At 44.8% G+C, this 13,389-nt stretch overlaps 2 protein-coding genes across 7 annotated transcripts in view; both read right to left on the bottom strand.

Annotated features, from left to right (window-relative positions):
- Window positions 1–3,427: 3,427 nt before the first annotated feature.
- On the bottom strand, window positions 3,428–9,722 carry LOC109885936 (adhesion G-protein coupled receptor G1). 3 transcript variants are annotated; one of them, XM_020477734.2, is made up of 12 exons: window positions 9,582–9,694; window positions 9,049–9,150; window positions 8,576–8,666; window positions 8,247–8,381; window positions 7,871–7,999; window positions 7,678–7,732; window positions 7,456–7,547; window positions 5,395–5,513; window positions 4,872–5,152; window positions 4,668–4,767; window positions 4,278–4,558; window positions 3,428–4,157 (listed from the first exon to the last, which is right to left on the bottom strand). In XM_020477734.2, exons 3-12 carry the CDS (start codon window positions 8,630–8,632, stop codon window positions 4,048–4,050), a joined length of 1,359 nt encoding a protein of 452 aa, XP_020333323.1. In that variant the 5' UTR covers window positions 8,633–8,666; window positions 9,049–9,150; window positions 9,582–9,694; the 3' UTR covers window positions 3,428–4,047. The 3 variants fall into 3 exon arrangements, with proteins under 3 accessions (XP_020333323.1, XP_020333318.1, XP_020333311.1); XM_020477722.2 differs by having other exon boundaries at window positions 3,442–4,157; window positions 9,049–9,112; window positions 9,582–9,722; XM_020477729.1 differs by lacking the exon at window positions 7,871–7,999 and having other exon boundaries at window positions 9,049–9,112; window positions 9,582–9,722.
- A 712-nt stretch (window positions 9,723–10,434) lies between these two features.
- The window catches only part of LOC109885870 (adhesion G-protein coupled receptor G6), a 6,630-nt gene continuing 3,675 nt past the window's right edge, over window positions 10,435–13,389 (bottom strand). For 3 of the 4 annotated variants that reach the window (XM_031809204.1, XM_031809199.1, XM_031809218.1), the window contains 7 exons: window positions 13,052–13,091; window positions 12,758–12,873; window positions 12,543–12,661; window positions 12,063–12,331; window positions 11,837–11,942; window positions 11,300–11,589; window positions 10,435–11,079 (listed from right to left, as the gene is read on the bottom strand). In XM_031809204.1, the coding sequence (XP_031665064.1) occupies window positions 10,934–11,079; window positions 11,300–11,589; window positions 11,837–11,942; window positions 12,063–12,331; window positions 12,543–12,661; window positions 12,758–12,873; window positions 13,052–13,091 (1,086 nt within the window). In that variant the 3' untranslated portion in view covers window positions 10,435–10,933. Of the gene's footprint in view, window positions 11,080–11,299; window positions 11,609–11,836; window positions 11,943–12,062; window positions 12,332–12,542; window positions 12,662–12,757; window positions 12,874–13,051; window positions 13,092–13,389 lie in introns of those variants that run through there. The other variant, XM_031809210.1, reaches the window with a different exon arrangement.

The raw sequence follows: 13,389 nt of genomic DNA, 5'->3' as shown, positions 1-13,389 counted from the left end.
TTTATCTCATGCACTCTAGAGCGCCTAAAGTCGTTTTCCTGTTGTCTCCAGTTATTTCTTGATGTGTGTCAGTTCTAGCATGTTAGCCTATGTTTTATGGAAAAAGGGTTGGAAATATGTGTCTCCATAATGACAATTTACATAGCCTACCAACAACTGGTAAAAAGTTGTCACAACGTGCAAGCATGCTGTTCTGTCTCCCCTCACTCAAGTGACTCCGCTGCCTGCTTCAGTGCTCAGTCGCAACACCCCCCTCCCCCCATTTAAAAAGTTATCTTATTTCAATAAAACTATACTAAATATACGTCACCAAATAATTGATTAAAACACATTGTTTTGCAATGAAGGTCTACAGTAGCCTCAACAGCACTCTATACGGTAGCACCATGGTGTAGCCGGAGGAAAGCTAGCTTCCGTCGTCCTCTGGGTACACTGACTTCAATACAAGACCTGGGAGGCTCATGGTTCTCACCCCCTTCATAGACTTACACAGTAATTGTGACAACTTCCGGAGGACGTCCTCTAACTGCCACCACAACATCTATATTCTGCTGTTCATCTTCTGTTGACCCATACCCTCCACATATATTCCCCTTTTCATGCGTCTAGGATACTTTTATTTAACTAGGCAAGTCAGTTAAGAACTAATTCTTATTTACAATGACGGCCTAGGAACAAGCCATCTTGCCTTGTTCAGGGGCAGAACGACAGATTTCTACCTTGTCAGCTCAGAGACTCAATCTAGCAACCTGTAAGTTCCTGGCCCAACGTTCTAACCACTTTGCTACCTGCTGCCCCTTTGTTTACCTGCAGCTACCTGCTGCCCCTTTGTTTACCTGCCGCTACCTGCCGCCCCTTTGTTTACCTGCCGCTACCTGCCTCCTCTTTGTTTACCTGCCGCTACCTGCCGCCCCTTTGTTTACCTGCCGCTACCTGCCACCCCTTTGTTTACCTGCCGCTACCTGCCTCCCCTTTATTTACCTGCCGCTACCTGCCGCCCCTTTGTTTACCTGCCGCTACCTGCCACCCCTTTGTTTACCTGCCGCCCCTTTGTTTACCTGCCGCTACCTGCCTCCCCTTTGTTTACCTGCAGCTACCTGCCGCCCGTTTGTTTAGCTGCAGCTACCTGCCACCCCTTTGTTTACCTGCAGCTACCTGCCGCCCCTTTGTTTACCTGCCGCTACCTCCCGCCCCTTTGTTTACCTGCCGCTACCTGCCACCCCTTTGTTTACCTGCCGCTACCTGCCTCCCCTTTGTTTGCCTGCAGCTCCCTGCCTCCCCTTTGTTTACCTGCGGCCCCTTTGTTTACCTGCCGCTATCTGCCTCCCCTTTGTTTACCTGCAGCTACCTACTGCCCCTTTGTTTACCTGCAGCTACCTGCCTCCCCTTTGTTTACCTGCAGCTACCTGCTGCCCCTTTGTTTACCTGCAGCTACCTGCCGCCCCTTTGTTTACCTGCCACCCCTTTGTTTACCTGCAGCTACCTGCCGCCACTTTGTTTACCTGCCGCTACCTGCCGCCACTTTGTTTACCTGCCGCCCCTTTGTTTACCTGCCGCTACCTGCCACACCTTTGTTTACCTGCCGCTACCTGCCACACCTTTGTTTACCTGCCGCTACCTGCCCGGCCCTTTGTTTACCTGCCGCTACCTGCCGCCCCTTTGTTTACCTGCAGCTACCTGCCGCCACTTTGTTTACCTGCCGCTACCTGCCGGCCCTTTGTTTACCTGCCGCTACCTGCCACCCCTTTGTTTACCTGCAGCTACCTGCTGTCCCTTTGTTTATCTGCAGCTACCTGCCGCCCCTTTATTTACCTGCAGCTACCTGCCGCCCCTTTGTTTACCTGCAGCTACCTGCCGCCCCTTTGTTTACCTGCCGCTACCTGCCGCCCCTTTGTTTACCTGCCGCTACCTGCCACCCCTTTGTTTACCTGCCGCTACCTGCCTCCCCTTTGTTTACCTGCAGCTCCCTGCCTCCCCTTTGTTTACCTGCGGCCCCCTTGTTTACCTGCCGCTACCTGCCGCCCCTTTGTTTACCTGCAGCTACCTGCCGCCCCTTTGTTTACCTGCAGCTACCTGCCGCCCCTTTGTTTACCTGCAGCTACTTGCCGCCCCTTTGTTTACCTGCAGCTACCTGCTGCCCCTTTGTTTACCTGCAGCTACCTGCCGCCCTTTTGTTTACCTGCCGCCCCTTTGTTTACCTGCCGCTACCTGCCTGGCCCTTTGTTTACCTGCCGCTACCTGCCGCACCTTTGTTTACCTGCCGCTACCTGCCCGGCCCTTTGTTTACCTGCCGCTATGTGCCGCCCCTTTGTTTACCTGCAGCTACCTGCCGCCAGTTTGTTTACCTGCAGCTACCTGCCGCCCCTTTGTTTACCTGCAGCTACCTGCCACCCCTTTGTTTACCTGCCGTTACCTGCCGCCCCTTTGTTTACCTGCCGCCCCTTTGTTTATCTGCCGCTACCTGCCCGGCCCTTTGTTTACCTGCAGCTACCTGCCGCCCCTTTGTTTACCTGCCGTCCCTTTGTTTACCTGCCGCTACCTGCCCGGCCCTTTGTTTACCTGCCGCTACCTGCCGGCCCTTTGTTTACCTGCCGCTACCTGCCCGGCCCTTTGTTTACCTGCCGCTACCTGCCGCCCCTTTGTTTACCTGCAGCTACCTGCCGCCCCTTTGTTTACCTGCCGCCCCTTTGTTTACCTGCCACTACCTGCCGCCCCTTTGTTTACCTGCCTCTACCTGCCGCCCCTTTGTTTACCTGCAGCTACCTGCCGCCCCTTTGTTTACCTGCTGCTACATGCCGCCCCTTTGTTTACCTGCCGCTACCTGCCGCCCCTTTGTTTACCTACAGCTACCTGCCGCCCCTTTGTTTACCTGCCGCTACCTGCCGCCCCTTTGTTTACCTGCCGCTACCTGCCGCCCCTTTGTTTACCTGCAGCTACCTGTCGCCCCTTTGTTTACCTGCCGCTACATGCCGCCCCTTTGTTTACCTGCCGCTACCTGCTGCCCCTTTGTTTACCTGCAGCTACCAGCCTTTGTCTCACAGCCCTTTGTCTCCTGTTTCCAATAAATTACATTATATTAAAGTTCAAAGTGACATTCTATTATGTATCATTAACGCGTTGTGGAAAAGGCTGAATTATGGGTCTAATAGCATTGGTAGATTATTTTTATGAAACAATAAGAAAGCATTAAATAATTCAATTATCTGATTAACACCACAACACCAGCACCATTTTATTCAGTAGATAGTCTGTGTGCTAATGGCTATTTGCTCCATGTGTCACACTTCATGTGCCATATCATAAATGTCATGTGTACACCAGGGGTGAAAGTAAGTTGTTACGGTCTGGTACGGTGTCCCCACAAAATAAATAGTGAGGGTTTGCTGTACCGGTAAAATACAATATATCACAATAATTGAAATCAAAATGTTTAAAAAACTGTAGGCTTTTACACCACTTTTATTTTATTATTACCGCTTGTCAGAGGCATGAACATTTTGCAAATGGACATGAAAACAGGTGGTAGACCTATGCTTCAAAATGTCATGTAAAAACACTGAAATTATGCCACGGCAGAGATGAGTGGCCGACACCAAGACGCACGCAGACAGCAGTGGACACATATATTCTAGCCTAAATACAAACGCCAAATGTCATGACACTTTTTGGTGTTTTGTGTAACAGCTGTCTCTTTCAATTCACCATTGTTTTGGGGGCTGGAAGTATGTTGTGAGTGGATAAACGTTGCTCGGGTAGCCTAGTAAAGGGGCCGATGTTTGACAAGCTGATTAAAACATCATGACTGGTTTTGTTGATGCCATAATAAAAACGTTTCATGTCAAATCTTTACCACTAGGCCCAGAGAAATGCTATTGAATTGATAGGGATTCTAATGCAATTCTATATTTAGGCCCATACATTTATTTTCGGTAAAGAGGTCCGTACCAGGAAGAAATGAATTATACTTTCCCCGCTGTTTTATACTCAGGACTTGGCCTGCAAACACTATTAAAAGGTATGCTGGAATGTGTTGCAAGTCCCACAGTATCAGTTGAAGTTTGTCTCCATCATCTTTTGACTGGAAGAGTCTTTCACAGAGGAGTGCTCTGGGCGGCCCTTACGTGAAAGGGCAAGAAACCACAGGAACAAGAAGACACCTGTAGTAGTAATCATTTTGGAGGGATTGAAAAGCAACAAATCACTCAGTGATCACTCAGGTTTAAAGCAGTCAATCATATATCTTTCATTAGAGAGGTTGTGTGTGATAGGATACTGACCCTGGAAGCAGTTGAATATACTGAAGAGGTACAGTCCAGGGAGAGAAAGGGGGCCGTAGGTGCAGAACGCCAGCCCCCATGGTACTCCTAGCACACAGCTGAGCCCCAGGACTGTGGCCCAGTCCTTCCACATTCTACCCTCCCCTCTCTGCCCCCACAGCTTCACCACCACCACACCTAGCATGGCTGTGTTGAAGAGGAAGACCAGGCCCAGGTATCCACTCACTGTGATGTAGCTGACCACCACTCCAGGGCTGTCTGTTGCACTGCTTATCCAACATCTGCAGTTAGACAAGAGTCCATTTGAACCTTTGCTTGTTTTCATGGCTACATATACAGTGTATTTAAATATTAGCTTCCTATGACAAAATACTGTGAATTGAACCTCACATGTCTGTTGATGAGCCGTTATTGGCCCCTGTCATGTAGAAGCTGTGTATGCCGTAGACTCCTAAGAAACGACAGGCCGTCACAGTTGCAGTGGGTATGCCTGGAATCAAGGACTGCATTTAGACTATACATTGTATGGTGTAGAATATCGCTCAACTGTCAAAGAAAGAAAAACAGACTTATGAGTGGAACTTGTGATCTCACCCCATCCAACCAGGCTCAGTTTGAGTAGGTATTTCCTGACATAGACGTTGAAGACGCGGACTAACAGCATGTAGAGATGGAAGCCTTCAATGGCCAGCCAGGTGAAGGTGGACAGGAGAGCCCAGTGCAGTAGCAACCCAAAGGCCAGACAGACATGTCCCTCAGCCCCATCAGCCTCACGCCACACCCACCACTCGCTCAAGAGGTAGGAGAGGTGTAGAAACAGGAGCGCTCCTGTCAGCTGCACATGAATAGATATTGACTGTTCAGAATGCCCCTTCCTATGGGGACAGAAAACAAGAGGCTCAGGCCCACAGAGATGTTTACATAATGTATACCATTTATGCTATATTTCTGTCTTTGTCTGTGTACAGATTAAAGGGCTGAAGTGAGGTCTCTTGCTTACCTCTATTTTATTGCTCAATATTTTTGACACATACATTTGTGAATGTGTACTATTGTGTAGCTGCATTGTGAATGGTTTACCTACTCTGTTTATTTTCAATGAAGAGAGAATACTTACCTAAGACAAGTGTACATGACAAGGGTTACTGTGGTGAAAACCACGGAGAATGATGAACCAATGTAGGAGATGTAGCCGAGGTTGGCAGCATTCACAGGGTCTACCGACAACTTTGAGTTCTGTCAGTGAGAAAATAGGATAAGGAGTCAAGAGTATGTTACCAGCTAGGACTTACCATACAAAAAGAATGATGTAATTATTAAAGTGATAGTTAAAACTTTTTATGTCTGGGGGCAGTATTGAGTAGCTTGAATGAATATGGTGCCCAGAGTAAACTGCCTGATACTCAGACCCATTTGCTAATATATGCATATTATTAGTATATTTCATAGAAAACACTCTAAAGTTTCTAAAACTGTTTGAATGATGTCTGTGAGTATAACAGAACTCATATGGCAGGCAAAAACCTGAGACAAAATCCAACCAGGAAGTGGGAAATCTGAGGTTGGTCATTTTTCAACTCATTCCCTATTGAAGATATAGTGGGATATTGGTCATGTTGCACTTCCTAAGGCTTCCACTAGAGGTCGACAGTCTTTGGAAACTTGTTTGAGGCTTCTACTGTAAAGGAGGGGCTCATAAGGGCTCTTTGAGTCAGTGGTCTGGCAGAGTGCCACAAGCTCGTGACGCTCGTTCACGTGAGTTCTCTCACGTTCCATTGAATTTCGGAAGACAATGGAATTCTCCGGTTGGAACATTATTGAAGACTTATGTTAAAAACTTCCTAAAGATTTATTCTATACATCGTTTATACATGTTCTATACATGTTTATACGGACTGTAACAGAACAGCTCCAAGTGAATGCCCTTCATGAGTTTGGATTTGTTTACAAAACGTGCTAACAAAAGTAGCTATATGGACATAAATGATGGACATTATCGAACAAAACAAACATTTCTTGTGGAATTGGGATTCCTGGGAGTGCATTATGATGAAGATCATCAAAAGTAAGTGAATATTTATAATGTTATTTCTGACTTCTGACGACTGCACAATATGGCGGATATCTTTTTGGCTTGTTTGGTCTCTGAGCGCCGTACTCAGATTATTACATGGTTTTCTTTTTCCGTAAAGCTTTCTTGAAATCTGACACAGCGGTTGCATTAAGGAGAAGTGTACCTAAAGTTCCATGCATAACACTTGTATTGTCATCAACATTTATTATGAAAATTTCTTTAAATTGATGTGGCTCTCTGCAAAATCACGAGATGTTTTTGGAACTACTGAACATAACGCGCCAATGTATACTGAGATTTTTTGATATAAAAATGAACTTTATCGAACAAAACATACATGTATTGTGTAACATGAAGTCCTATGAGTGTCATTAGTGATTAATTCTATCTCTATTTCTGATTTTTGTGACTCCTCTCTTTGGCTGGAAAAATGGCTGTGTTTTTCTGTGACTTGGCTCTGACCTAACATAATCGTTTGTGATGCTTTCACCGTAAAGCCTATTTGAAATCGGACACTGTGGTGGGATTAACAAGAAGTGTAACTCTAAAATGGTGTGAAGTACTTCTATGTTTGAGGAATTTTAATTATGGGAGTTCTGTTGTTTTGAATTTGGCTCCCTGCACTTTCACTGGCTGTTGTGATATCGATCCCGTTAGCGGGATCTCAGCCCTAAGAAGTTAACATTTCCAATGCAAGTTAATGGTACCTATTAGCATTGTTTGGACTTCATGTCCAAATTATCTTAAAGTATCTACAATTGATTGCGTAGCGCAATTAAGTTACTTGTAGATGATTTGGACATGAAGCGCAAAATATGCTAATATCTGTATGGTTGCCTTGCATTGGATTTGTGCCAAAACATTAGCATTTGGTAACGATGACCAGGTAAACAAACCAAAGCATGGATTTCTGTCATACCTTGTCAATGGACTGCTTATAGAGTAAGGAAACCAATATGACATTTTGTCATTTGAGTGAACTATCCCTTTAAAGTGAGTGTTTTGAAGACTTCTATATCAGTCTTTGCACACAGTTATGATTTGTATAGAGTTATTCAAATAACTAAAGTAATGACCTATACAACAACTGTAGCACGTATTTACCACGAGCACTGCAAAGAAGCTGAGATGGTTACAGCTGCACACAAACTCTCCGTGAATGAGGGTGGTAATACAACCCTCTGAGCTCCAGTCCCCTGCAGACAGAAAAGCCACAAAAGTCACAACACCCACCCACACACCCACAAATGCCCACACAGGAAAAGAACATGCTAGTCCACCGCATTGGTTCCACCACTAAAAGATGAGTCAAGCCATAGCCCCTACCTTCGCCATTCTTATTTTCTGAGTCCTTCCAGAAAACACAAGTCCCTCTCTCAGTCTGAAACAAAGGCAATGTAAAACACACACTGTTCATTGAAGTATAGACTAGACTAATATTTGCCTCAGAGATACAGTAGGTGCACAGTCACATTCCGCCAGTAAGTGTTGAACGTTCAAGTGGACTCCATTCACCCACCACATGTGTGTTTCTGAAGGCGATTCTGACAGGCTGGTCAAGGTCACTCACACTGTGGTCCCCCACCCTCACAGCCAGCACAGACTGCCCCAGGACTTCCCCTGATCTAGAGCCTCGAACCGGACTAAGCTGTTGGTAACATTGGAGGGAAGTGGAACAGAAAGCTGCAGCAGACGAGCAAACGTCATTCAGAGAGGTCTTATGTGCCTTTCATAAAACCCTTCCTCAATAATTGACTTCATGATACTAAATAATATATTCATTGTTTTACTGTAGTGCTGAATTGTATACCGGATAGTGGTACTATTTTGTCCATTACCATTGGTTGGTTTCAGCTAAAACTAAGAATAGCCTACTGTTTGAGTCAGTTACCAACCTTGAATAGAGAGCTGTTGAGTACAGCCATTGTAATTTGCACATAGTCATTGCTATTAGAGTCGTTCCTCTTGCTTCTCTGGAGAACATGTGCAGGAATGTGCACTCTGTGTCCAGAATTCGTTCTCTCTTCTGCCTATGGTGGAATTAATGGACATTACAGTTTTAAGTGCAACATATCCATCGGAAATACCGAAAATTGCAATACGCAGCAATAAAAATAAATAAACAAGAGACTCGACTGTGTCTGAAGTCTTTGTTGCTGCACCCCGGTATATATGGCTGAACCAGAAGGTTGTGAGATCAACAGCAATGAATTCATGATCTCACCTTATTGGATGAGTTGACAGACCATCTGTAGAAGTTTGGGATGGGCATTCTGGTCATTAGAATGCATATTGTAATTCTATCCTCGTAACACCTACCGAAAACACACATCATCTTACATGATTTGAACCCTTTTTCTTATATTCAACTTAATCAATGTAATGAATGGATATCAAATGGTTATCAAATCCCATATAGCTCAGTTGGTAGCGCATGGTGCTTCCAACTTCAGGATCGTGGGTTTGTTTCCCTCGGGGGACAAGTATGTAAAAGTACAAACATGTGTCCACTCACTACTATAAGGTGCTCTGGATGAAAGCGCTAAATAACTAAAATGTCAACTTAATGGACATTCCCATATGGACTAGCTAGATGTTTAACTGTGTAGATAAACAGGTACTGGCTTTTTTTTTTGTTATATCCGTGGCACATTAAAATCCCATTACAATAGGGGATAAGGACTTTTATTGGAGTACCTGGTCCACACCACTTCGGGGCGAAGACAATCTCGAAGAGCATCTTTACAGTTTGGAAGATTGTCTGGAAACGTTATTGACAAGGTTAATCCTTATGTCACTCTGAAAACGACAAAAATCCATACAAGGTACCAATGCTTCATCTCAAGACAAACACATCAAAACAAACAAGATGAAAAACTACTGTCGGCACTAAAGCCAATGATGATGACAAAAACTCAGTGGGGACCACGTCAATCCGGGGTGGCATACCCTGGTCCTCGAGAGCCACAGTGAGTGCATGCTTTTTTTTCAGCCCTGTTGAGACACACCTGGTTGAACTTAATCGTGTATATTTTTTTTAACAGACCTTGATTAGGTATCTTATTTGAAAATGATAGTTCTCCAGGCCAGGATTGGCCACCCCAGATATACAATTAACTGGTCCACCCCTTGTCACTGATGTCCATGTTTGTTCAAAAATGTTTACATAACCTCACTATACTCATCCATTTTAACACTTGCTCGACACATAGAAACAAACAGGAGCTTACCATTGGTTCTCAGGGTTGCAGGGATGCATATAAATATTAGAATGAAATAACTGGTCTTCATCACTCTCTCCCTCTTTCAGTCTGTAACTGCTGATGGGCTAATGGTCTGTCTTGTTAGTTGATCTTTGCTCGTGTGTTGTTGTTTCATATCATTACTATAATTAGAGAGGGGGTTGGACATATTTGTATGTGCAGGAAGTTAATTGAGTATACTGTAGGCTATGGCATTACAAAACTGGGTGAATAAAAGTAGGCTTTTGTAGACACAGCATGTAATGAATACAACACTTATATTTATTAGACAATATAAATATAAAAAACATTGTTCATAAGACGTCTCCACATACAATTTAAGAAAAAATCATCAAGAATAACACAAAGCTTGAAAGCTTATGTCCTTTGTAGTCCTTTGGGTGGGGGAGGGGGGTGGGGGCTTAATGTTAGGTAAATCAATATAATCAAAACATTTCAGTGAGAATCATCAACAACAAAAAATCCTATATGGTGGCATTTCTCAGCATCTCTAAGACTAATTCTGACACTCACCAGAAAATTGCTAGAAAAGAGGATGTCTCCGTTTCACAATCATATGCAACTGGGAAATCGTGTGTGCCTTTGAGAACCTAGTGCTCCCAGTGAGACACTTTCTGCAGAAGTGATATTAGTTCAAATGTAGAAAACATTACCAGATTGCAACACACTTTCCATAGTTGAGTTAGAAAATCAAGTGATTGATTGTGAAACTAATAATGATGAGGCGGTGTGAAGAGGTTTATGCAGGAAACTAAATGGTATGCAGGAAACTAAATCCTTTGGTTTGCCCGACTAATTATGCACCAGTCAGTTCCGCAACTTGAGATCGGATATTTAATGAAGGTTGATAATCATAAACAACGTACACTTCAAGTAAAATGATTCCCTCAAAGCACTTTCCCAATAAATACATTGGAATGATACAGAAGAAAATGCATGTCACGTTGGTATAAATGGATTCGGGAGACAGGCGCAGGAATGCGTAATATTTTTTTTTATTCAGCCCCAAATTACGGCGTGCCGTGTAAAGGCACGGGGATGAAGACCAAACAAACACGTAACAAAGACACAGGGTTGAAACCCAAACAAAACGTGCACGATGATTAACACACGGGACAAGACCAGTAATCATCTGCGCAATCCACAAGGCCACAAAAGCCCAAAACACACAGCACAGGTACTCACACAACCGGTGTAGAAACCATAACTCAATTTGAAAGAGAAAGAAAGAGACCATGCATATGTCATTAGACACAAAGCCAAAACTTCCCTTGCCATCTAAGAAGATATGGGTGATCTCCATTGTGGACAGACATTGTTTACTGGTAGGGATTGTTGCCAGGGAACATCTCCTCCTTGGGTTTGGCTGGAGAGATGTTCAGAGCTGCTGATGTGCTCTTGGTATTCGCCGCCCGCTCCCTGTCTTTCCTGGCAGTGCCACAGATCCATAGGAATATAAAGAATCCTTCGAGAGAGAAACACAGACAGATCATCACTCAGACTCCACCCACATAGGCGCTCAATAATAGGGGCTTTCAAGATCATAGGGCCACATTTTCTCTACCTGACACTCCTCTCAATTTGTACATAATCTTATTTGATCTCCACTCTCTTCCATTCCACCCCTCAACATCAGCTTTACTATCTCTTTCTGTCCCTGTCTTTCGTGATGTTCCCTGGGTCACCTTGGAGGGAGTTGAAAATGCTGAACAGGTAGAGGATGGGAAGTTTGACATAGCCGTAGCTGAGGAAGGCCAGGCCCCAGGTGATGCCCAGCAGGCAGGTCAGACCCAGGACGGTGCCGATGTCCTTCCAGGCCAGGCTTGCCTTCCCAGGCTTGCCCTTACTGCCATAGCGCTGCAGCTGGCAGATCCGGGAGGTCACCGTTAACAGAATGCCAGAGTTAAGGACAAAGATGATGGTGAAGTAGGCCAGGTTCATACTGTAGAAGAAGGGGATGTCCGTGATCCAGCAGCTGGGGTGGGGAGAGAGCCCTGGTTAAAACGCAGTGACGCAGTGATTAAACTGTGATTCCACTGGACAAACTGCATCTGGCCTTTACCAATACACAATCATATTCACCTCGTCATATTCACCTTGTCTTCAACATTCTCCACATAGAACGTTCATTAGGAACATCAATATGCTGTACATTGGGCCACCCCTGATATTGTACTGATAAAAAGTGAACGTTCAAAAAGAGAAAGATAACATTTACTCACATTGTATTTGTCTGGTTAGTGTCTGCCATAGTCATTTCTGTAGGTCCATATAACGGTTTAATATCCTTGACCGCCAATGAAACTCCCACAACGATACCAGGGAGTCCTGAACAGTGCACACACGGGATGAGTGTATTCACATGTCCGACCACGGTTCCATGTCCACAAACTCTTGTTCCACTGTGTCTCTCACCTGAATGAGCATGTTTAGAGCTGATTCACTTACCCCAGCCAATGGCAGACAGCTTGGCCATATAGTGTCGGTAGTAGGTGTTGAACACCTTGACCAGGAGGAGATACAGGTGGACAGCTTCAATGGCCATCCAGGTGAAACAGCTGAGGAGGCTGTAGTGAATGGCCGCCGCAATGAAGACACACACGCCCCTGATGCCCAGACTGGACCCCCACTCGTTGAGCAGGAAAGAGGTGTTGAGCAGGAACAAAGCCCCGCTCAGTGACACGTGGATGCTGTTGGCGTTGTCCACCCTGGAGTTCCTAAAGCAAGGGCACAACCGTATCAGACAACTGATAAAACAGCGTGGATAGATGACTAGTACGGGTGCAGTCATCTATACAGGCGCAGGGACTACACGGGCCATGCGGAAATAGACACGGGATGAAACATACAGCGGAAGAGATCCAATCCAAAATAGAGAACGAAGGAAAAGTGGGCAGGCGGCATTTTGGTGAGGTGGGGGTCACATACGTGGTGATGACGTAGGTGAGGAAGGATATGGCGGTGAAGAAGGCCGACAAGCCACAGCCAATGTAGCTGATGTAAGACAAGACCTGCCAGTGCACACCGTCAATAGATAGGTCGGCGATCTGGAAGGGATAAGAACGGATACGGCATGACGACTATCACCAGGTGACATTTATGATAGGATGATGTAGATGAATTGGTAGATATAAATGGCTCACCAGCAGCACGGCAAAAGGCGTAGCGTGGTTACAGAGGCACTCCACCACGCTGTCGTTGATCTTAGTAACGCATCCATCCGTCTTCCAAAAGACAGTGTCTGGGAGGCTTATGTTCCCTGTTTGGAAGAGAGTACCCTTTTTTAGTCATTCACAAATGCAGTCAGTACGTGTACAGCTTCTATTGCCATATGAGGCAACAGAATATTATGCGAAGGACTGTGGTATGCAATGGACTGTAGTTTTATGTAAACACAGTTACTGTAAGCCTACATACTGTAACAGAAATCAACCCACCATATTCATTGAAATATTGACACGACAGGCTGTAATTCACCTGTAGAGAAAAAAATATATATCACTGATTCGGTAATGCATTAATAGGATCAACTGTGAACTACAGTGAGCTACAAAATTATTGGGACAGTAACACATTTGTTGTTGTTTTGGCTCTGTACTCCAGTATTTTGGATGTGATGACTATGAGGGTTAAATGCAGACTGTCCGCTTTCATTTGAGGGTATTTTCATCCATATCGGGTGAACCGTTTAGAACAATAATAATGACGAGTGAGAAAGTTACAGATGCACAAATATCATACCCCCAAGACATGCTAAACTCTCACTATTACAATA

Source organism: Oncorhynchus kisutch, linkage group LG3 (assembly GCF_002021735.2).
Source record: "Oncorhynchus kisutch isolate 150728-3 linkage group LG3, Okis_V2, whole genome shotgun sequence".
Classification (NCBI taxonomy): domain Eukaryota; kingdom Metazoa; phylum Chordata; class Actinopteri; order Salmoniformes; family Salmonidae; genus Oncorhynchus; species Oncorhynchus kisutch.
The sequence above is the reverse complement of the archived record's forward strand: the minus strand, read 5'-3'. Positions and strand labels throughout refer to the sequence as shown.